Source organism: Tympanuchus pallidicinctus, unplaced genomic scaffold (genome assembly GCF_026119805.1).
Source record: "Tympanuchus pallidicinctus isolate F22 unplaced genomic scaffold, pur_lepc_1.0 scaffold8, whole genome shotgun sequence".
In the NCBI taxonomy this organism is placed as follows: Eukaryota; Metazoa; Chordata; class Aves; order Galliformes; family Phasianidae; genus Tympanuchus; species Tympanuchus pallidicinctus.
This window is the reverse complement of record NW_026294802.1, coordinates 19245720-19271256: the sequence shown is the minus strand read 5'-3', so window position 1 is coordinate 19271256 and position 25537 is coordinate 19245720. Positions and strand designations below refer to the sequence as shown.

At 40.5% G+C, this 25537-nt stretch overlaps 1 protein-coding gene across 3 annotated transcripts in view; it reads right to left on the bottom strand.

Moving 5' to 3' along the window:
- Positions 1 to 202: 202 nt before the first annotated feature.
- TMCC3 (transmembrane and coiled-coil domain family 3) overlaps positions 203 to 25537 on the bottom strand; it is a 123818-nt gene continuing 98483 nt past the window's right edge. For all 3 annotated transcript variants that reach the window (XM_052667396.1, XM_052667397.1, XM_052667395.1), the window contains exons 2-4: positions 8141 to 9039; positions 7047 to 7182; positions 203 to 4999 (exon numbers count right to left, since the gene is read on the bottom strand). In XM_052667396.1, coding sequence (XP_052523356.1) covers positions 4697 to 4999; positions 7047 to 7182; positions 8141 to 9039 — 1338 coding nt within the window. In that variant the 3' untranslated portion in view covers positions 203 to 4696. The remainder of the gene's footprint in view (positions 5000 to 7046; positions 7183 to 8140; positions 9040 to 25537) is intronic.

The following is a 25537-nucleotide window of genomic DNA, read 5'->3' as shown; positions in this document are numbered from 1 at the left end:
ATTTCTGGTACAGGTTAAGATTAACAGGCCTAGCTTTCTTGGAGGGTGGTGGCGAAGGAAAGAAAAAAAAAGGAAAGGAACAAGGCTTTGTGCAAAACTTTCCAACAACAGTGCAACTTCATATGCTATGCATAAAGCAAATCAGCTGTACAAGATCATTTGACAGTCCTCATGCAGTCTTTACACACAGCATCAACTCCACTTTATATTTTTAGGGACAATATACAATTCCATTAACTAATGTTGGAATTTTCCTAGTCTTTCATTGCTGTAATGTGAAATGGTCTGATTCTTTCTCCTGGATTCTATCCAGCATCAGAGACCATTCAAACTTTCATTCATTCGTTTGAAAACAAGGCTCTTATCAACTGTTGCCTTTTAAATGGGAGCTATATAATTAAAGGCCGAATTTTGGCATGACTACTGTCATCACTAAAAAAATAAAAACACAAAAAAACCCAGACAATTGACAGATATTTGCTTGATTAAAAAAGAGGAGAGTAAACTTGCCTGAGTTCCTAGCTGGACTTTCAGAAGTGATCAAATTATGTTATCCAAATTAAAGTGTTTAATTACATTAATCTGTGTTTACCTTCTGCTGCACCATTGAATCCCAAGTTAATATATCTGTATCACAGTAGAGATGGGCTTGGCTTCCAAAATCCCCTACCAGCTGGATGAACCACAAACTTCTGTTTTGTTTTGTTTTCCCAGATTATCTCTTGTTCATCAATTTTAACTCCAGAAAGCACTACTTTTGTTTATGTAGTTGACTTTGGATCAAGCATAAGCCTGGACTGATTCCTCCTTGAACAACACCATTCAATTTGAGCTTAAAATATTTGAGTTCTTGTCTGAGTTATTCTGTAGCTAACAATTAGCTCGTAACTCTTAACGATCGCTAAACTATGTTTACATTGGATTTACCCAGCTTCAACTTCCAGTCATTGTATCTTTGCTGCAGCAATTTGGCTTCACCTACTCTATTTCTAGTCCCCAGATTAACATTTGTGGTTTTGTTCAAAGAAAAACACTGGCTTTTAAAGATCCTTCATACGCAGCAGGTGCCAGGTCCACATGCAATGGTTCTGCAGTAGAGACACTGCATAACACAGGTGTTTTGAAATTAAACCATAAGGACAGGCATTAAAAATTAACTTAAAGACATTTCATTTAGAGAACAACATAAAGGGAAGTGAAATAATTGACTACCAGGCAGCATCACGCAGAGAAGATACTGGCAATTTTTTGTAGAGTGGGAGTTATTAGAGACTGACAATGAGTAAGTGCAGTAGGTATACTAAGAATGGCATTTAATGTGTTGTAGGAGAACAGAAAAGCTCACGAAGCCCTGACAGAACACGGTCAGTTGATTGAGAAGTTAAACGAGCTTCCCTCTGCAACACACACCCATGTCAGCAAAAGGTAAGAAACAGGTGAAGGCAGGAGGAGAGGCCTGCCTTTCAGGTGGAAACAAGCTTGGCAGAGCTCCTCGCACTGCAGCCTGTCTTTTGCCCTTCACATCTTGCTTAATTTCTTGGTGCATGTCAGATCACCCAGCAATTTAAATACAGCAGGGAAATAACCCAGAGAAGTGCTGTGCCCGTTTATCCATTAGGGTTGTTTAATTTCTGTAAGTAACATTACTCAGAGCTTACAGCTTTTTCTGCATCCCCTGTCAGATAAAAGCTAATGCAGAAATACAAGGCCCTTCTGTTTCCAATTTGGCCCCAGATACTTTATCAGGATAGCGAGCAATCTTTCATAGGCCCATTGATTTTATGCTCTACCTTCATTTTGCACTGAGGACATCTTCCAGTGATGTAACAGGATGACCTTGGAGCAGAAAACCTTCGCATCCTCGGGATGTACCAACTGCCTTTGTTGCAAGACATGATGACTACCTGATGTTTCATTTTTAACTACATATACCAGCACGGGGAGTTTCATCTGTCGAAACATCGAATTGTGCATCAGGCAAAGAAGTTTTTAAGTAAAATTAACTATGCACGGTATCCCTTTCTTCTGCATGTACTCTTCTGAACCCATATGACAAAATGCTGGATAGTGATTTCTTGAACAGCCCAACCAGAAGGCAGAAGGTTATAATAAGGAAGGCAGAAGAGCACCATCAAGACTCATGCATTTCTGATGATCACCGCCAGCATTCTCATGTTTTTGTTGGGTTGTAATTTTTATTATTATTTAACAAATGGAGATGTTTGTGGTCTGGGGAAATGAGAACAAAAAGTCATAAGGATTATTTGCAATTTAGCAAGTGGCTTCAGAAAGCAATGGACTCTGACTAGAAGCACGTGCATTATCTAAAGAAATGAAAAGTACAAATTAAAAATATACTATTTGCCTTTTTAAAAATGAAGATGGGAACAAATTATATTGAAAGAGTAGAAAAGACCAAAGAAGTCTCACATACATCAAAAGGGCATAAAAAGAAATCACGGGAAATCCTCTCTTGTGATGTAAGGGCCAGAAAAGAGCAACATTTTTTCCCCCTCTTTTTAATCTTTTTAGAATTGTAAACAGACTTCCCTGTGAAGATAAGTTTATGAGCCGTATCAGTGGAGGCAATCTCAGTTAATCAGCTGGCTGAGAAAGGAGGCCAAGAGCAGATACTTGGAAGGGGGGCTGCAGGCTTGCTGCTGTGCACTGTGCCAAAATGAGTTAATAGAAGTGGGAAGAAAGGCCTTCCTGCACCAAGCAGCAGCAGGAGCATGTGCAGCAATTAAGGCAAAGAAGGTTTATGCATAACACAACTGTCATGCTCCTCTGCAGGGAATACAGAGGTAAAGGCAAAGAGGAAAGAAAAAAAAAAGGAAGAATATATCTAATAATTTTTCCATCCACAGCAGAGGCCATTGGTACATTTAGGCTTTATGATGTGATGCCACTTGCAGCAGGACTTCTGCTTTCCACTCCACCTTCCTCAGAAGATTGGACAAGGCCCGGTTATGAACATGGGTGTGCCTGATCTGATCTGCTACCAGTGCCTGCAGGCCAGGTACCATCCTTCCTTGAGCTGTTGCACATACAAAGAATTTTTTAATGACCTTTATAGTGCTTTAATTTATTTTTTTTTAATGCCAAGTCATATCATTACTTATGCAGTTAATTCTGTCCTTTCTTCAGCCCCCGAAGACACAAAAAGGTAACTATATTCACTGATAATCCAGCAGTCAAGAAATGTCAAAGCTCTTCCACTGCTTCCCTGTTCCTCAGAATAAAGATTTCTGAATTTCTACACCACCTATTGAGTAATTGTGATCGAGTAAAAATAAAACAAACTGCACCCACTCAAGTAGTTCCCTTTCTACCCCTTCTGTAAAGACGGCATAACAAATACCACAACTGAAAAAGAAATTGTAATGACAGTTAATTTAAAAGTAAGTAACACTGAACATCAAATAACTAGAGACATTTTTTCCCCCATTTAATACAGAGCAGAGGAGCATTCTGTTGGTTGTTGTTTGTTTGTTTGTTTGTTTGAATTTTATTTTTTATTAAAGATCTTGTTCTACACGATGGCTGAGAGCCAAGCAGAGGATTTTGGGGATTTTTTTTTTCCTGCAGTTCCTAAACAAAATAATCTCTAGTAAGAAAACAAACCCAACCCTGTCTCCTAGTATGGCACTGTATGATAATACATTATTTTCAGGAATGTCTGTTAAGAGAGCCTGCACAGTGTTTGTCTATTTACAGAAGTTTAACTCCCTGCTCCCCTAAGGATCAGTTCCCTCATGCTTCTTCTGCACTGTTTAATCTGACATAAGGGAAAAAAATCCACTGTAGCCAGAGTCCCACTATATATCTGCTTTGCATTCAGCTAAGAAACCCCAACAATTCAGAGCCAGCAAAGGCTAATCTAAATGTTGTCTTTCTCAGTGCCTGAAGCAAGTGAGCACTTTTCTTTGCATGGAAACATACCCATGAGTTACACTTGCTCCCTCACTCCTTTATGAAGTGGCTTGGAGATTTACTTAATTCAGTTCTTCGTCTTTGTAAGCTTTGTGCCACATTCACGTTTTTCTTGAGAGTGATAAGGGACAACAGAACAACTGCTAATTGTGGTCACTAGTCATCAGCGGTCTAATTTTTGAGCAATAAACTCTTTGTGCAAAGAGTTACTAGCAGAAGCATCACAGGTTTTGCTGCTCCTGAAAACTGGAAACTCCATGTATCATTACCCATTAATTTAGAAACTAAGTTTATTAATACTGTACAGTTTGGCTTATCTTGGTAGCTGGATTCAGAGAGAAAATGATTTATCTAAAAGGGCTGATACACGCTGTGATGTGCTTCCTTGTGATCACGCTCCTTGCACTCCAGTCCAGTGAAAAGAACACCTCACACTTGCAGTGGCTTGGATCCCTCCCAGAGCATCCCACCATCTTCTGTGGTCACAGGCTTGTAGAGTGGACAACTGGTTGGATTAAGGCAGAAGACTGACACAAGTTAGCGGCTTATCACAGACACAGCCCAGTTTGACACAATCTGACTGAACAGTCTACTGACTGCCAACAAGTACACATTTACATATTTACACCTTACAGTCCGGGAGTCTTTGTAGGCTTCTTCATTCAGTCTGCACATTTAAACTGACAAAAAAAAAAAAACAACTGTAAACACACAGCACTTAAAAACAGAGAGGAAGAAAAAAACAACAGCTAGACCAGCAGCTTCATCTCGGTATAATCATCCTTTCTATGGCACAAATGATATGATCCCAGTTCTTGCAAAATATTGCCAGCAGTGTCACTGCGAAGAAAGTGCAGATGATATGAAAACGGCTCTTCATCATAGGAGCAATGAACTTTGCAATAGTAGAAACGCACACTAAGATGACAGTCATGAAGGCCAAGATAACATTTATACATTTCCCCAGGAGCACTTTGGCATTAACCGTTTCAGTTTGCTGTGCTTGCTGTTCCTGCTGATGGAGCTCCAGTTTTGAAACCCGGGTCTGGCACGTTTCCAAGGCTTCCTAGAGATAGAAAAACAAGAATCAGGGCAGCTCTGTTCCACACAGCACTTCTTGTTTTAGCAGCAGGATCATCCATCATCTAGATTAGAAAGTGTCATTTATAATAGACAGCTAAAACTTGAATGAAACACCAACTCATTTAAAAGTAAACATACATATTTATCTACTTCTATGTATCACTGCCTATTTGGGCATAATTAAGTCTGACAACACTGTCCAAAATATAGTATTTCCATTTTTCATGCTTGAGAAAAATTATCATAGCTCTAATGCTCATGATAACGTGTCATGTATATACTGATGAGAAAAAGTACTGGGAAAGTTGTTGCCACGGCAACTGACTGCATTAAAACAGTGTCAAAGTAATTTTCTTTGCATAGACTATAGAAAACATTACAGTAGTAAAGGCTTGCTCTGATACTAATTAAATTACTGTGCAACATTTGACTTAGGCCACCTCTCTGGTGTACAATACTTTTGTCCTCAAAGCCACCAACAGTACACTGCTAGGCCTGAGTTCTCAGCATCTTACTGATTCCTCACTCTGTCACAGTGTCAAGGCTCATTCATCCACACCTCAAGTGAACAACATGCAGTGGAGACATCTGTAGTGATGCCTGTCCAGCATTCTCTCTCTCTCTCTCATGATATATTCCACTTCACAATTTGTTCTAAAGAAAGTAGACTCTGCTCTTCTGCTTGGGAGTGGACTAAAAATGGTCTTTGAGTCAAACAGCTGCTGAATCAGTCACCCACACACAAAATTTCTCATGTAAACACATCCAGCTGCTTCACTGACGTGCCTAAATGCCACTTCTTACTTGGGTTGTGAGTTGGGCACCATCGTATGACACAGCATAAGGCTTGTTTCATGAGATGGATCAACTTGGTGTAACCTTTCAACACTGCATAGAAGGAAGAAAGTATGCTCCAGCATCCCTACTTCCTTCCCAGTCTCAAACTCCAGTCATTTTCCTTGGGCTGGAAGGAGTGTTCTCCTGATCTCACAGTAAATTGATTCAATCCAACATTCCATGTAAAAAAACAACTAACACACTGTATGCAGAGCTATTAGCTCTTTGACTGGATCTGTTTTCTCATGGCTTACTGTGAGACCGGTCAGTCACCGGAGTCAGCAAAAAACGTGGCCATTTACAAAAGACAGGTTCCTTTCTCAGTTGTAGGAATTAGTACACAGAAGATTGTTCTCAGTCTTTTATCAACCAGGAAAGAGGCTAATCTTCCTGCTCCTGGCCTGCTGCCTGCGCTACACTTAGCGATGTGAGCACAGGCATGTACAGAACAGTTTTTGTTCACCATCTGAGCCTATGAGAGTCACCATCTGAGCCTATAAGATGAGAGTCATTGAGCATTCCTCATTCATCGGTGAATGAAAACCTAAAAGTAAGGCATTCGCCACTTCCTCAGACTTCAGATAGAAGTATTATGCATTATGCCAACGCTTATATCGCGTGTAAATATTGAAGTATATAATTACATAGTGTTCATGACAAACCTGAATATGTTAGTGGTTTTTGACTGAAGGCAGACAAGACTATAACATATTGGTTTGAACACACCATATCGCTTTGACTAGAGGGGCCGCTGTAACCACAGGTTAAAATTCTTACATTATAATGACAAATCTGCAAATCTATCAGTTCTCTTCTCACTTTAAACTCAATTTATTATAAACGTTGTCTTGTAGTACAACTACATATTGGAGAAAGTCTGAGCAAGAGGTTTGTGTTAAGACAGTGTGAATAGGCTCAAATCCTTCCTCCTTTGGTGCAAGAAATTAGAACACTGCCCATTCTTCATCCACAAGCCTGCCTATATTGTATCCTCAATTCCAACAGGTAAAATTGAGTCTATCGTAACAAGTAGAGACTGTATCACTAATTGAAAAGTGCTGAAGTTTCACCTTAAAATAGAAGTCTTAAGTCTTTCCTCACAGCTTTATATATAAGGATATAGAATGATGCAAATGTTTTACTGTACAAGATTTACAGAAAATGTGAGAAGTTTGATAAGCATAAAAAAGTACCTGAACGTCTCGTGATCGCTCATACGCCTGATAGGCCACTTTCTCCTCTATGCTGGCTAGCTCTTGTTTCAAGTTTGCTGTCTCATGTTGATGAAGATCAGTGAGATCATTTAATTGGTCTTCCAATCTTTCATATCTTTTCAAGAAAAAAGGTCTAAATTTAGTGCCTTCTATTCAAGTAATGCTAAATCAAGAAAACAATCACATTTTTAGAACTTCTCAGTTTTATCGATTCATCTAATTGGCATTAGAAAGCGCTAGAGAAATCAGTAGCATTATTGGCAACACTTCACAAGCACTTACTCGACAAACAAAAGCTTTCTGTGAGTGTTCCTTGCTGGCAGCGCATATTAAAGAACAAATATCTGCATATCATTGGTGAATTACATAACAATAAAGCAGTGGCAGAAATTACCCAATTCACATTTCATATTTTTCACTGTTCATTAAGACAATAAAATGTGGTTTCTTAAGTAAGCTTGAGCCAGCTAACAACTCACCAGCAGTGACGCTTTTCCCTGGATCCCCCCTCAATCACAGCTGTAAAGTCCTATAGCTCACATACTGCCCGTTCTGGCACATCTCTACATGGTAAATCAACTAAACTAGTAGAAAGCTAAACCTTTTTTGTCAATCTGTGACCTGGTTTAGCACACAAACAGACAAATACTTCCGTTGGCACAAATGGCATGAAGGTACAGCAGGTGCAAACCCTCTGTAGAACACGTCTCACTTCCCACAGTGAGAAAGGAGTTAATTACAAGCAACAGATGCAAAAGGAGGTTGTGCTTCAGCACTTAAAATTACACCACACCTGTGTAAACTGTGCCCTTGTGTCCACTAGATAGCATTGTGCCTGAGAAGTGTTTGCACAAGGTACTCAGCACTAAAGATGTCACAGCTGTAAGCCAGCTGTCAGTTTCAGTAAGGCAGTTACTGGGAGATGTGGAACATTTTAGTACTAGATATCAGCTGGAATTATCTTTTCCTTTTACTTCTAAAGTATCACATACACACAAGCACACACTTCACATTTTTCAAATAGCTTCTATGTCCATAAAACTCATTTTGAGAGAACAATTAAAAGAAAATACCTATATCTTTCCTCCTGTAACATTTGAGAAATAAAGCCATAGTCTCTCTTAAACTGTGTTTTTAAATTCTCTATGTCATCAGCTAATTGGGACTGAGTTTCCTTTATTTCCCTTAGTTCCTCCAAAATCATAGAAAGCTTTCCTTGGCTGTCCAGGGCACCAGCTGTGGCAGGACCAAATGAATTATTTCCATTGCTGTCTGCTGAGCCAGAGGTCCCACTTGAGCATTCGTCATCGCTAACGTATTTTGGTTTGGCAACAATGGTGGCACTGCCCCCATAGGTTCTAGAGCTCGTTTCTGGCCGAAATTCCTCCAGGGTGTTTTTGAGATGAGCGATGTTGTCAGCACTACCAAATTTGTTTCGGATCAGATTTGCAAACTCTCTTGACTTGCTGAAAACAAAGACAGGCGGTGTCAAAGATACACCTGGCACGCTCGATTTGTTGCTCTCTGTTCCATGCCCAGAGCTACGAGGCTTTCCATGCTGAATATCTTTTAAATTATCTTTGGAAGTATCCTTAGTACTTTTGGAAGATCCATTTTGTTCAATATCCTTGAGCTTTTTGTGGTATTGCTCTAACTTCTTCTGAAGCTGGGCAATGGAGTGGGCAGATTTCTGGTTCTTTTTCTCAAAGACTTGTTTAATGCGTCCAGCCTGTTGCTTGTCTGCACTGTTTACCAGTTTCAAGTACTCAGCCACATTTCCATCTCGAGCGGTTTGTTCGACTTTGATTTGTTCTGTAACCTTGAGGATTTTCTGTTTCAAGCTATCTGCGCTGAGTTTGACTTTGTGAAACTCTAGGACTCCATCTGGTACATCAAAGTTCAGATTGGTGTCAGAGCCTCCACGGCGAATGTTAAGTGGCAAACTGAGAGTATTCATGTCATGTCTTTCCACCTGAGGAGAGAGAAAAGAGACAAACAGAGCGTCCATTTTATTTTTGAAATCCCACTTTCTGTTTCTACATGTAGTTGTAGCAAGTAGAGAATGCAAGGTATTTTACTGTAGCAAGATTCATTGAAATTGGAAGCATTTTTCTCATTTTGCCTAGACTGAAAAACAGAACAAGGAACTGCCTCATCTCCATTAAAAAGAAAAAAAGCAAGACTAATGAGAGCAAAAATTATGCAAGTATAGTTCTTCAAAATCATATACAGTTCACTACAAAATTAGAACAATACCTGATTAGGAGAAGGTCCTAAATACTAATATTAAGAACTTCAGAGAGATCACAACTGTTAATTGCTCTATCGTTCTCATAGAAATGGTCACATACTGATAGAGTTGGTAAATAGATCTTTCATTCTACAGGGAACAGTATATTTTATCAGGACAAAGCCTCTTTTTGATAAATGCTCCTCCCATTCAAGTTCATCACACTCAGAAGTTTTTGCACACCTGGCAGAACACTTCTGAAAACGTACAGAACGCTTCAGCAGGAAGCAGCTGTTAGCTTTTAGTGCAGACATCACAGAGAAGGAAGTGGCCCACAGTTGACTTCCCACACTTGATGAAGATGCCTAACAACTTGATCTGTTTTGATATCAAACTCACCAATTGGGATTTACCAAAAGAAACTCAGGAAAGAAAACTGCGCTCACTCAACTGTAGGATCCACACACCTTAACAACGATCCCAGGCAGTGTAACCAAAATAATTAGTCAACATGGTCACAATATCAGCACAATGGATTATTCACCTTTTTTAAAAGAAAGGCAAGATAGTCTGATCAAAAACACACAGAGTATCTCCTCCTATAAACTCAAAGCCACAGAAGAGCCAGTGAGACAAGAATGGCCTAAAAGAGACTGAGGAACAAGACATGGTACCCCACCGAGGGACACGCATCACGCACAGATTGACCACAACAGCTAACCTCACCCTGCATCCACTGTGATGAGTTACAAACATGGAGGAAGTAACACAGCTATAAAATTGGATCTGTCCCTGAACATTTCAGAGACGAGATCATCTCTGCTCTTGCTTTATATTCTTACCCTTTTATTACTGAGGATTATGGGGCTGGTTGATTTAGTTGTCTTTGGGTTTGTTTTGCTTCTGCACTGCTCAGACTTATCATAGCAAGATAACATAAGGAGGTGGATAGTGCATAGATAGTGATAGGACAAGGAGGAATGGTTTTAAACTAAAGAAGGGAAATTAAATCAGATTAGAAATTCTTTATTCAGAGGGATGTGAGGCACTGGCACAGGCTGCCCAAAGAAGCTGTGGATGCCCCATCCTTGGAGATGTTCAAGGCCAAGTTTGACGGGGCCCTGGGCAGCCAGATCTAGTGCCTGATTTAGTCAGTGGTGACCCTGCCCATAGCAGGAGGATTGGAACTAGATCTTTGAGGTCCCTTCCAATCCAAGCCATTCTATGATTCTATGATTATTAAACAAACTGCTTACAATGGCCTGAAAGTCCATCTTCTTTCCCTAATGTTTCTTTCTTTTTTCCTCCACAAATTGCTTTCTCAGGAAACCAGCACGATGTCAAGCTGGCCACAGCCAACAGCATCTACTTCACAAATAAAAAGCACTTCATTAACATTTGCACAAGAAACTAATAAAGCCCTCAAGACACTTCCCACCCCAACCAAACGTGACGTGTTTACTTCATAAGCTGATGAGGCTTTTAAATTCCATCTTCATAAAAACTTACAAGAAACTGGCAGGCTCCTGGTAGAAAAGTATATTTTGTTGCTAAGCCTCTTCTGCGTGAATTTATTAAACTAGAACAGCCTGTTTGCCTTTCCAACCATGGTATTGCTGATGTGAAAGGGTCCCTAGCAGAGCTGGGATCTGGCAGTGGTAAAAAGCAGATGAAGTAGAAGTTCACATTTTCTGACCTCCAAAATAAATGGATGCTTGGAAGCAATGACAACTGAACAGCTCTAGGTTTCACAGTTTCTTCAGGAGAATATTGGTTAATGGTGGTACTTAAGACTTGGAGTCTATTCCAAGAATTAAACCAATACTGTAGCCTCACAGCTCTGCATTTTACCGCTTTGCTTAAAATAATTAATACTGAGCCATGTGCTTAATTATTGAAAAGGGATACAAGTTGTTTGTAGATACAGAAACATATATGATTTAATATCATGTCGTTTCAGTGATGCCATCTCACTTTTGTATTAAGCACAAATGCAACACATGGATGGGATGGCATTTCATATTTATTACTACAACATCTAATTTGAAAGGTAACAAAAATCACAGGTGGCTCAACACTAACTTCAATTTTTTGTATTTATTATTATTATTATTGAACAAGTCTTAGATCTATAACTATAGTAGAAAAAAACAGTTACCATTTTTGAAGTTACCATTATTGAAGGCAATATTCATAATACTGTTATGGTACTGTTATGGTAGTAAAACATGCACTTAAATTACACAAAAATAGATTCACACAGAACAAAGGCAAGAAAAGCAACCAAGGCAAACAGCTGAAAAGCTGCTTGATACAAGATTTGCATCCCATATTGCAGATAGTTCTTTAAATGCATTTACTGGGTTTGAACAGCAAAGAGAAAAAGCTGAGCATAAAACAATAGTTTCCTGAAACAACCAAAGACATTTTTTAATAAGCTTTGGCACAGAAGCATACTACAATAAATCACTGACTTGCACATATACACAAGACAGATCCATCACTGATATTACCGAGGACAAGCTGTACGTACTTCCAAGAATGGGTGGGTCCATTTCTAACCTCTACACAGCAATGAATGTTTACTTCCTGAGTACAAAATACTCTAAAAATACACTGTAATAATTGGATATAAGCCCAATCAGATCCCTTCTCCCTCATGTCCTCTCCCTCACTGGAGTTTCCAACGGTCAGAAGGTCTGCCTTCATCCCCGCGCCTTCCTGGAACCTCAAGGTCATAACAGCAATAGGGAAAGAAAAACAAGAGTGTCAAGGGATTACATCAGCTCAGACTCATTGCTTTTGCATGCAGGGAAAGGTAGAGCACGTGGTAAATCTACTTCTGAAATGAGCAAAACAATTGTAGGCTCAGTTTAAATTCTGTGAAGTTTAGAATAGTCGAGATTCCCAAATAAAATGCTAGAAGTTTTTCCTGTCTTAAGATGGGACCAAGAATTCACCAAGGGCACAGGAGAGCCACAACCAAACCATCCCCTTGAGCACATGGGGAGAAAGTGGCAGTGGGTTAAAGGCAACCTGCCATTCATGAAGAAGCATTCAGAGCACAACAGTGCTTTAAAAACACAAGCACAGAAGAAAGGGTAAGGATTGTATCAGCATTTTGATGATACACCAGTTTTCTCATTCACCATCTGCAAAAGTGAAGCTCACACAGGCAGGCCAAGAAAACCACAAGCCCTGAAGGACCGACGTGCCCAAATGTCATGGGTAGGATTTTAACCCCATAGGTGTCTGTGGGAAAGGGCATCACAAGGATGGGAACTGCAGAAAGCACACACCTGTGGGTCCCATCACTAACAACTGCAAATCATGAAGATACCAAGTGATAGTCTTATTCATCTGGGCTCAGTTCAAAGGTTTAGTCTTGTTCATTTGTTGTACTGCCTTGTCACCTGCCACGGCTGTGCAAGCTAAGCAAAAGCTTAGATGACAACTTAAAGTTATTAAGAATTTTAGAGGAATACCTGATCAGTGTTCAGAAAAAAAAAAAAATCTGCAAGAAACATGCAAAATAGGATAAGAGCAGCTCTAAAGCTTTTTAGGGCTTAGCAACAGCAGCAAAGATTATCAGGACTAATTCTTTTTTCTTTTTCTTGTCAGGAACCATCCATACACCAGAAGAACAGTGGTTCCGATGGCTAAAAGAACATGCAGTTGAACTCTTCTTAGTTGTCAGCATATTCTCAAAGCAGAAATGTGTTTGGGAAGGCAATTTTATCCATTGCTTACAAATTCAGTGCTCCTTCTAAAATCCACAGGAGAAGAATTCTTCATGGATGTCTCAAACCTGTGCTTGATTACCATCAAGGGTTTTAATTTATATAAAAATCAGTGCACAAAATTATTGCTGTGCAGTATTCTCACTGCTAAACACCTTCTTGATTTTTTGTTTCTTAAAAAGCTGCTTAATTATAATATCCAAAAGTAGCTGCACTTACTATGTTATAACAAGTCACATGAAGTTAAGAATGCAGGAATGAGGACAGACAGTAAATGTTGCTTCTGCTCTTTCCTAGGGAAATCAGAGATCCAGGTGTTAAATGACTAGTCTGAGACCACCCAAAAAAATACAGGAGTCAATTAATATGAAAGACAGTTCCTTCATCATCAACAGTTCCTCTACTGCCTGTCAAGATACAAACATTAAAGCTGTATGGAGCTCCCACCAGAACACAGGGGGTTTATTTCAGGTCACAGTCAAAGTCTGGCTCCTGCCAAAGTCTGGCAACACCAAATTCACCACTGGCACAAAACAACATTTCCTAGAAAGCTAATCTCATTACCAGAGGGGGTCAGTTATTTGCTTTTATTCCACTTCCAATCTGTAGCTGCAGCAAAGAAATTTTTAAAGCAGCCCCAAATACCCTTATGCAGATATTTGGGCTTCAGTATTCAAAAGCTGGGGAGCTCCAAGGCTGTTTCAGGAGCGAGGCATCACACTGAGGCACAGTAGCCAGCAGCCTTGGACACTTATTAGAAGTACAAAGTAACCTCTCATCCAGTTCCTCATTAAAGGAAAGAACTAAGGCCAAATTAGCTGGGTCACTGCTTGCCTGAGTTAAGCATTTAGATACAGTATTGCTTCCAATTAAATCAACAGCGTGAGAACAATGGAGGGAAGAAGCAGTTTTCTGCTTGATGACTAACACCAAATCCTTCAAAACACAACATCCACTGAAAAGTCCCCTCATTCACGACCTACCATGAGCCCCGTTCCAGGTTGTTCCACAGCATAAAGCCGACACAAGCAAATCAGCTTCAGTACAAACAACTTCTGTGCCCAGACAAATTCACCAATCACCCTCTACTTGTTGTGTAGCAGTCAATGCCAAATCACTGACTTGGCAAAGGACAACAAAACAGAGATGAACTAACACTCAAAGTTGCTATGCTAGTAAGTTTCCTAAGAGGGTAAGAGGTAAGCTCTATGTTACATAATTAACTGCTTTGCTTCAAGTGCTTTGCTTAACTGCTCTGTTAAGACGAGCACCATTAACAAACGTTCATTAAAATTGTCCCTTAGCTTCTTAAATCAAAATAAATGTCATCTTTGTGTCTATGCTCCTTTCGTCTCAGGCTTCCATAGCAATTAATGGAAAGGTAGAGGGGTCTCACAGCCCGACGCTACAGCGGTACATGTGAGATTCCTGCTCCCCCTGAAGGAGAGCATCTTTCACCTGACACAAATCCCTCAAAACACTGCCAGTGTGGATCAGCATAGGGATGGCAGATCTTTGAAGAAGGACGCAAGGCATTCAGCATGCCTTCTTTCCAATTCATTATTCAACTCGATTTAGTGTTTCATCCATTCCAGCACCACTACAACTCCCATAGATTTTCTTCCTCTTCCATTCAAGAGGAGCCTTTTTTTTATTCTTTGTCTTGAAACAGTTGGCAAGAATGAAAATTTCCAGAACAGCATGAAATATCCTGGAGAGCCTGCTCCATACATGCTCAATTTTATTAAACTCCTTTCTATGAATGAGAATTTCTTAAAAATCCAGTCTTATCTCTGCTGTGACCACCACTTCTCATAGTGAAGCATCTCCTCCTGATTTCCCACCGTCAGGGATATATGATGCGCTTGCCTTCATATCACCCCATTGTCCAGCTTCACATCACAGATGATCTAGTCAGTGTTAATTAAGCCACAGCAGGCCGCCTGCTTGCCCCTAACCCAGTCCTTTCTCTTTCACAATCAATTATTTTGCTTTAATTGCCAGTCAGATTGCCTAGGCCCTTCCTGAGATCCCAGCTCCTGGAAACATGCAAGCATATCAGATATTCTCAGGGAACATTACTAAAAGTTTCTCATTTTAGGTTGGAGGGAGAGAAATAAATTCCACATCTAACTTCACAGTCAGCAACCAATGAACTCCTCCTTCCCCCAGAGCATATACAATCACACAATCACAGAATTGTAGGGGTTGGAAGGGACCTCCAGAGATCATCGAGTCCAACCCCCCTGCCAAAGCAGGTTCCCTACAGCAGGTCGCACAGGTAGGCATCCAGGCAGGTCTTGAACATCTCCAGAGAAGGAGACTCCACCACCTCCCTGGGCAGCCTGTTCCAGTGCTCCGTCACCTCACTGTAAAGAAGTTCTTGCGCACATTTGTGCGGAACTTCCTATGCTGCAGCTTATGTCTGTTTCCCCTTGTCCTGTCTCCACGTACCACTGAAAAGAAACTGGCCTCACCACTATGGCCCCCACACCTCAGATATTTATAAACCTGGATCAGGTCCCCTCTCAGTCTCCTTTTCTCAAGGCTGAACAGACCCAGTTCACTCAGCCTTTCCTCATAGCAGAGATGCTCCAGGCCCTTCACCATCTTCGTGGCCCTCCGCTGGACTCTTTCCAAGAGATCCTTGTCTTTTTTGTACTGGGGAGCCCAGAACTGGACACAGTACTGCAGATGAGGCCTTACCAGGGCAGAGTAGAGGGGGAGGATCACTTCCTTCGACCTGCTGGACACGCTCTTTTTAATGCACCCCAGAATGCCATTGGCCTTTTTGGCCACGAGGGCACACTGCTGGCTCATGGCCAACCTGTCAATATACAGTGATATGGATATTTTTGTAAGTATGATTAAAAAGTACAATCCACAAAAATTCAAATCAGAATCTGACATAAATGTTTTGGTTTTTTTTTTAATTGCTTTGAGCAGTAACACTTACATAAAACCTATTTTGTTATAGGAACATTACAACTAAACAAAAAAAGAATGTTGGAGACAAATACTTCAAATCCAGGCAGTGGCCCTCGTGTGCAGAAGACCCAACACACGGGTATTTTGTTTGCTTTAACAGCCACAAAACTTCCATCTATAAACAACAGAACAATAGCTGCATCGCGCATAACATCTTTTCATTTGCGTTAATGTTGTGGCAGCACATCCTGAGCACATAAACAATCACATCTTGTCCTGTACATGAACTGAGCCACTCACTCAAGCAGCTTGCTTCTTCCTTTTTTGCCTATCTTCCTTCTCAGCACACTATTCTCACACTGGGCTGACGAAGGAGAAGCTCAGAACCCTTCTGTTACATCATCAGCTCTCTGTCCACACAGCGGACTTTCAGATCATATTGATACAAAAGTTTAAAAGATACAGCCTGTTTCACTACTCAGTGTGACTAGCAGCTATGGGCTGCCTGGAAAGGAGAGCAGATGCCAGCTTCCATCATTAAGGGAACTCCTGGGCAACTTACAGATACGGCTCACATTCCTCGTTAAGAAGAGTTCACACATCTGACCTTTGTCCCACCTCTGACTTTCAGACGTTAGAGGCTCAAGCCATGCTTGTCCATTTGGTTCAGAAACCCGGCCGCCCTCATGCCCAGCTATCAGCAGCAATCAGATATGCTGCTCTAAGCACCTTAAGGCCCCTCCTTCCCACCACTGCCCTTATGCTTCAATCTGCACTCTGTTTTGAAGAGCCTTTTGCTGCCTTCTCCACAGTAACTACTGAGTATCTTCACAAATAACTTCCTTTTACAGAGGTTAGTTACTCATACACACGAGCAAGCATTGACTATTTGTCACAGCACACATACATGAAGTACATTTTTTCAATTGCGTTCCTATACCCGATATCAAAGGCTTGACACAGGTAGCTTTAGTGAGGCCAAAGGCAGAGAGCTGCAGAGACATAACAGTGCCCTGAATAAACTCTGCAGAGAAAGCATCTTAATCGCAGTGCAGCAAGTGCCAAAATTCCCTGCAGAGTCAATGGATTTAACTGTGATCTCCTGAAGATCACAACAACAGAGCTTTAAACCATTTTATTGTTTCATTTTTTTAAGCCAAAATCTTTCCTATTTTTTATTTATTTATTTTTACTGACAAGGCAACATAAAACACACTGCTGACACTATTCAGCCAATAGATGATTCTATTTTAGGGGATGAGGGTAGAAATCATCCTGCTCACATTATAGAGGCTGACAAAGGGGTCAATACAACCACAGGAACATTCCAATTCATATAGAGGCCACAATTAGCTGTGCATCAATTGGTGTATTTGCTGCACTAATCGCCTGTTTGTTAGTTGCAAGGGAAGAAAAGCCTTTTGGAAGCCGACAACAATTTCTAAATGAACTGTTTGGTTAAGCGTCCTGAAGGAACCATATATTAAATTGTTATTTTTATGCCATACTTTTTAAATACTAACAGAGATTACAAAGGATATCTCAATACAGACTAACTGTATTGTAGAGAATTTTCACAAGCCAGTAAGATAATGTCAATTAATTAAAAAACTGAAATGCAGAAAGCTCATCCAACTGAAAAGGAAATCAAAGAGATTCACTCAATTAGAGAGGAATAAAACCCTGCAGCGAAGTGTTTATCTAATCTCAGAAATATTCCTATCCTTAGAGGACACATCCCCAATTAGCTAGATTTATTAAACTGAATTAATTTGAGATAGCAATTCAGACAATTTCGGAAGATAAACTAAGCTGAACTATACTTCTGTCACCACGTTGCTTGTAACAAAAGTGTTAATCGTGGGTTTTGAAGTTTCAGGGACAAAGGAAGAAACTATTGTTTAAACAACAGGGAGTCACAAAGCTGGAGAATGTCGTACAGAACCTCTGATGTCATTCCAAACTTGAGTAGTAAGAGTTGGGCACTCACTCACTCAGACAGATCACAATTTGCAGACAGAAAATACATCCACCTGGTTGGCATGAACTCAAATGCCAAAGGTGGAATCAACTCCAGCTGTTTCTGAAGGCTCATTACAAAGCTCAGTGCCTACTACCTCAACTGCAAGGCGTGTTTGATGAACATCCCTCTATGCAGTGTAAGCACAGAGAATGCACATTCGGCTCAAAATTTAGGCACAAATACAGTGCTTAGAAACTAAGAAAAAAAAACACAAAACCACAGACAAAACCAAGCGCAAAAAACATTCCCAAACACAGGACAATGAGTTTAGAATGAGGTATGAAACACTAGTGACTTTCCCTAACAGCCTGCTGGGAAGGGCTCAAATTGTACCATAGCACAGCACACAAAACTGCAGAGAGCACAACAGAAAAGGCAGAAGGAAAGCAGTGTCCAAATTCATCCATCCTAATCTGCTCAAAGCATGCTGCTAATCTAAAAGTCAGTTAATACAGTAAAATTAAAAACCACTTACTGCAGATATTGTAATTGTGAAGGACAACACAATATTTAGATTATCATTATGGAATTTCCTTGCTACGTTAATACATTTAAGCAAAACTGTGCTCAGTGCAGCCATGTAACCAGTCAGGAGTTACCATGGTAGACAGCAGGGCCAAAAAGACAACAGCAGTATAACCTGACAGCAGCTCTACAAGTCGCAGAAGAAAAGGATGCAATGCAACAAGGGCTTTGCAGCCTGTGCTGCTCTTACAGCTTCGATTATCTGGGACTGCTGGTGATCAAACAGGTTTTCTGGAAGAAAAAAACCCAGTGCCTGACATTAGAATACTTCAGTACAGCCAACTTTATGTACCAACAAGTACAGCTGGCTCCAGAAACAATAATATCCAGACGGACATCAATGTGCTTATTCATGCTGAGTTTGTGTATTTTTCTTTTCAGTTATCTTTCCTCTTATCTAGCTCTTGCTCTAATATTTGCAGTCCCATCTTTTTATCTGAAATGAGTTTCACCATACTGTTTTACCTGGGAACCATTTTACCTGGCACAATGTTTGCCAGAAGTTACAAAAACTGCCAAAGTACTCATTAATGCTTCTTAAGAGCTTTATGGGAGGAGATACAGGAAATGAAGATCAGCACTGAATCGTTTTTTAAAACACTGGGAGTTACGTGATCTGGTATAAATAAGCACCAAGAGTTCATTCTGGATATTACAAAATCCAAAGCACGTGACTTTATGCAATCTATATCTTTGCATGGCTGCTTGACACAACAACTGGGAATACTGCTTAACTAACAAAACAACCTTAAAAGAGGATATTCTGCCATATCCTCAGTAGCATCTTTATCAAACACAGTGATCAAGTCAGGCTGTATAAAAACATACAGCAAAAACACAATTTTTAAGCGTAGCATTAGCACAGACCTCTGGTTTACCCCAACAATCTCTCCCAGCATTGGAAGTAAGATTCATTTGCTACTAAGAAACAAAAAGGTATAACTACATTGTCTAGTAGAAATGGTGATAGGAGTTACTCGTATTACATCTCACAAGAACTTGATGAAGCAAAAAGATACTTCAGATTCTCATACAGCCATACCCTCGGTTAGCTAGAGCAGTCTAGCTCGCACTTCTGCCACAAGAGCAGATGCTACTGCTTTTCTGCTTGGCCAACTTGTGCACAGATGGTCCCTGCCCGTGACTTACATCTTCTAGGAACTGAGTCACAGACTGCCCTGAGCATCTGCTCCAAGACATGGATAAAACAGCACAAGATGCTCAGACTTCTCTTAATAGTTCTTTTGGGCATTACTGGGAGTCACTGTCTCCCTGACCTAGCCGCAGAGAATCAGGAGAGCCTCATTCAAGCCACCATTGCAGATTAACGTAATATAGCACAACAGTTGCACTCACCTAATTGTAACGTTTCAGCAGGAAGCCAGAGGCTGTCCAGCTCAGGGAATTCTGTTGCCCTTGTTCTTCAGCAATTACTGCACAACAGAACTATTTAGAGCAGAATACAGAAGTTCAGTCATACTCCCTACCTGCCTTCCCAATATAATTTTATTAAGCCATGGAATACTGCAATAAGCCTGAAGGTCTTTATAAAGTAGCTTGTAATCTCAATTCAGAGCATTCAACAAAAATTATCAAGAGAAAATGGCAAGTGTTCAGCATCCATTCAAGCTAAACATAGAGTGCTGAGAAACGCTCTATAGACATAAACACTGGTTTCCAAAATGCTGGCTCCTTGTATTAAACTTAGATTTTTCTTTTTTTAGGACTATGGAGATATTAGCTGCCTATTCAGTGATATGATTTGATTAGAAATGAAGCCACAATCAATATTCCATTCCTAGCCTGCCTGCATCCCTCTCCTTTGAACTTTCTGAACAGCTTCATTTTTTTCCCTCTCAAGCAGCTATTCAGTCTGACTAAAAGGATATGCTTTATCACATGGTTGGCCTTAGTGTAAAAGATTTATAAACATATTACCATATTCAGTCATAGCAACAGCACAGAAAAAAAAGGAACAAAGTGCAGCGCAGTGGGAAAGGAAGCAGACAAGAGCCCTGCTGTCCTTGGAGCCCGAGCACAGCCCCTGGCAGCCCTGTACCTGTGTGGGGAGCCCTGTGGCAGCCTGCAGTAAGCAGCTGGGTGCTCCCAACAGGACACCGAGCACTGCTCAAAGTGGGAAAGCACAAAAACCCCAAAGCACAGCACTGATTTTAAAAGATCAAGGCCTTAGGAAATTGCCTAAGTAGTTTTTTTCCTCTCCTCATCTCTCATTTGGTCTTGTCCTTGGAGTAATTTAACCAGCATAAAGCGCAGTCTATAAATCAGATATTTAGTGCTCTCAACAGGCAGATGAAGCCCTGTTTCCACCATCACACCCTCAAACACACACTTCCTGTGAGACGAGCCAGACGGTCCCAAACTAATTACAGCTTCCACACCGTGAGTTAATACTCTGCACTGTGCTACACGCTGAAAAATACATCCTCCAGCCAGACCTCCTAAAGAAGCAGGCTGACAAATCCCCTCTCTTGCGGCAGTCAGATACTTGGCAAGTTTAGGCAGCGCATAAATTGCACCGTAGCTCTTTCACAAGTCAATGGTGCCGAAAGTTCCTCAAGCAAATCTCACTCTTCCCTTCAACTACTGCTCTCTGCTCACCCATGAAGTCTGTCATCCTTCGACTTTCAGTTTAAATCGTTTGTAAGGAACATTTTTACCAATTACATCACTGAAAATTCCACAGCGTATGTCCAGGTTTCACAAGTCCTGCCATGAAATGAGGCCAGAAACCCAGGAGCCATGTGGTTCGAGGTTATGTTCCATCTCAGAGACCTTCCCAGAAAAACTGCCTGGCTGAGGCTCAGATTTTGGTTCCAGATTATCAATTGTTTTTCAGAGCTAAGAAAAGTACTTGCTATCAGCATTAAGTCTGAACAGACACTTAAAAGTTTGCTCCAGTGTACTTAAATCAGCGCTGCTTCAAAAGAAAAGCAGGTAGTAAGCTAAGCCTAAGAACAGCTGATGTTTCAGCTACTCGAAGAGCACCATGGCTTGTATTCTGTCTCAGCTGGGGTGGAAGCTTGTAGATTTGCAAATGATCATAAAACTTTGGGAGCTGTAATGCCTTGCACAGGCCAAAGCCTTTCATGTAACACAAAAAAGACAACCACCAACACATGGAAACCTCACCACCGCCTCAAAAGGGAAAAAACAAAAAGGCACAAATTAGAAGAGTCTGTACACGTGATGCTGGGACTAACAAGGAAACACCACAATACCTTTGCCTCATGGAATAAGGTGAAGCAGTTAATTATTTGTCCCATTTAATCTGTAGGCTTTTGATTATATTCCTTGTTCATTTACTGTTTTAACAAAGGTGTCATAAAAATAAAGATCAGTACAGAAATAAATACACCAGGTATTATGCTACTTTGTGTCATTTTAAAATATTTAGACAGCAGCCATATAACCTGAATACAAACTGATTGAAAGCATTTCTGCCAGCTGAAAGCCAAAGATTTACCCAAACTGAAAAATAAGCTACATGTCCAAACAGTTTTAGATTTGCCAGGTCATAGAAGCTGAGGCCATGCAGAGCGTCCGTGTAACAACTCTCAAGTACATTTAAAGTTCATTAAAATAGATCAGTAAAACAGCCATTTCTGATTTATTTACCTATTCATTGAAAAGCTGTTTCCCTCCCTCTCACTGCAAAGACAGTGATGTGTAGTTTCTGGCGTTGATTTCACAATAGAGTTTTTGAAAGGTCCGTGCACAAACTGGCATCTTGCATGCAGAGTATAAATAAATTAATACACATATGACGTGGAATAATACAAAATTTATAGCATTTTGCCACTGCTTCTCAAATCCCCTAGATGGCTTCTGGGTCACATGAGCTAACAGATAAGAAGAAGAGGTCTCACCATGTTTTCAACACAACGTTGTAATATTTAACTGACTAAAGTACAGGGCTTGAAACTCACATCAGAACTGACTTAATGTTTTCTACAGTTGCACCATTAAGGAATCTTTCTGGAAATACATCCTGAAAAGATCATGATTCCAAGAGGTATATAATTTCATTACACACAGCAAAAACCTTGCAGACTGTGTGAATCTTAACCCAATCCTTGATTTTTTGTTACAAGCTGCAATGTGAAGACCTATTTAGGAGTAGATCCTTGCTGCCAGATAAAATCTCTTAGAGCAATTAAGAGAAAATCTAATGGCTTCAGTAGATGCTACTGGTTCTGTAAAAGGCTGCTGTATATGAGTGTACATGTCACCACTGACAGACCTGGCAGCATGATGGCATTCCTAAGAAGGAATAAATCCAGCCCAGTAAAAATGTTTTCAGAGCAGAAGAATTACCAGAGTTGGAGTATTATGCCTTATAATCACTTTTTTTAAAAAAAAAAAAAAGAAGTTCTCACCATAATAGCAGAAGGTAAAAGTTACATATGGTAGTTCTAGATATCTGCCTCGGGAATATAACCTGCTGGAACGGTCTGACCAGTGCTTTTGACAAGCAGAGGGCCAAATCATGGAAGAACCTCACTAGATGCAAGAGCAGTTCCAGTGACAAATTCCATTTCAAAGCTTGCACTGAGATGGTCATGCCAGATTTAATCAATGATCTGTTCCAGAGGAATTTGTCTTCCCCTCTCCCTTCAAAGCATGCAAACACTAGGATGAGAAATATGAGCCTGAACTGAAAAGAACAAAACGAATCACCTTCAAACCAGTCACAGGTTCCAAGTATTAAAACATGATCTATTTATTTCTCTTTTTGTTAGTGTTGCCTCCAGAACCCGCTCAGCATGAATTTATAGGATGAAAACGTTGTGATCTCCTGCCCACAGAAGATCAAGTGTCACAACTGCTTTCACTGCTGAAACATTCAAGGATTGCTGTCAGGCCAAAAGTAAACAAAGCATGGCTTTGGCAACCAGACACTTGATCGGTGCTTAGATTTAGATGGCACATAGCTCCTGAAGCCACCTCAGATGAAATTTCATCCTCAATCTGATACCACAGGCACCTGACATCTTGCACATCGCAATGCTGCTACCTGCAAAGGAGGACCTGTAGACTCATATGTTTGTGCTTCATCTCATCCATGGTCTGGGATGGCATTCACAAGTGATGATGGCACCCACTTTGGAAGAGAAACTGAATCAGCTGTTACTCTGGGTAAAGTAGCAAGGCCAGGAACATTTTACTGTTCAGCTCTGGAAAGACACTGCAGGGCGTTTTGGTGTTTCCTGGCATACAGGAGGATGCCACACACAAGGACTTCAAATCACAGCTTTCTAGTTAAATACAAGTTCATGAGCTTATAACTCACGTGAGCTCAAGTTTTTCCCTTTAATTTCTTTCAGGCCTCCTTCTCTCTGTAATTTTTTTGTGAGCTCTTCAATTTCAGTTTCTACTCAGTTACTACTTCCCTCCCGCTTTTCTGTCTATTTACTGTGTCACCATTGGGTATCTTCCCCATAAGTACGAGATTGACCAACTCCCCAAAATTTCCTGACCTGATTTAGATTTTACTCATTTCTGTGCCAGAATTGTTGAAGCTAGGCCCTAGATTTATAACATTAATAACAGAAACATACAATTTGTCATAAGCAGTACAACTTCCTGCAAATCATACCAGTATCCACCCACATTTTATCTCTGTCCAAGTGCAGATTTGCTCATGGATCATTCCTGATCTCTAGAAACGTCTTATCAAATGAACAGATACTCTTAAACTTGCATAACTTTACAAGAAACACCACAGCAGCTTTAATTCTAGCAGAATAACAGTAAGTTTACAGCAGTAGTACGATGCAGTTGGAGAATTATGACACAACATGCATGTGGAATGACAAGCTTCGTAAAGCACATAACAAGTGCCAATGTTCAAACAGCCTTCCTCATCAGTCTGACTAAGAGAAACTTTCCTCTCGTGTCTGCACATTCAGTTATCAGAAGACTGAGAGGGATCACAGACTTTAAAAACAAACGAACAAAAACCTTGCCATAAGAGCTTAAGCACCAAGGTATTAAGCACCATTATCTACCCAGACAGCCCTCCAGGCTGCCACTTGCCTGTCAAGAAAAAACAACACCTGCTTTAAAACCTACCTTTGTGCAGTCCTGCAGACACTACATGAGGCTGAAACAATTTCAGTTGCACAAGAAAATCTACTTCCCATTTTTTAGCTATTTTTTTCCTAAACTTGCTGCAATTAAAAGAACAAATCAGGTCATTTGGTACCTGCACAATAAAAAGTAATTAGAATCTTTTTGTCTCTCTGTGCCACTCAAACAAGGTCTGGAAGGATGGTAGGCAACAGTTCAAGAGTAGTTTTAGATGACTGAAACAGAGCTGTAATTCTGAACAGCCTACATGTAGGCAATCTGAAGACTACATACTTCAGGCAAACGTTGCCGTTTCAAATGACACACTTAGCCAACCATTTCCCAAGTTCTTTTTCCCGCTATTTCACACGCTTAAACGACTTTATCTGAAGAGTGCATTCTCTCCTTTTTCTCTGCAATTTCTTCCTACTAGTCTACTAGCTGAGGTCTGGATATCACACCCTGTTGCCAGGGAAATCAGTTCAGATGCAGAAGTACCATGACATCACTGTAGAAATCAATGGGGAAGAAATACTCCATCAAAGATGAGTCATTTGTTTAGTCATAAATGTCTTCAGTGATGAGTGTGGCAGGGGGTGGGGAAAATAAGCTTCCTTATCAGTCAAAATGACTGAACTAGGAAATAACAATTGGGTTCTATAGGTGCTCTTCAGCTTCAGACATTTCAAATTCACAGGTTTGAGAAAGATAACCCAGGCACCAAACTGATGATGCTTGCATTCCTCTCCCTCTCCAAAGAGATGCTGGACACTGCAAACTGAGGTCTATGAGAGATTACAGAAGCGAGTAGGGAGTAGGGCTGTAGCTCAGCAGTGAGTACATGCTTGGTAAGAGAAAAACTGAGCTCACACAACAGGTGTGCTTGGAAGAAATGCACTGCTACTGAAAGAGGGCACTTTGCTATGTTGCTTTA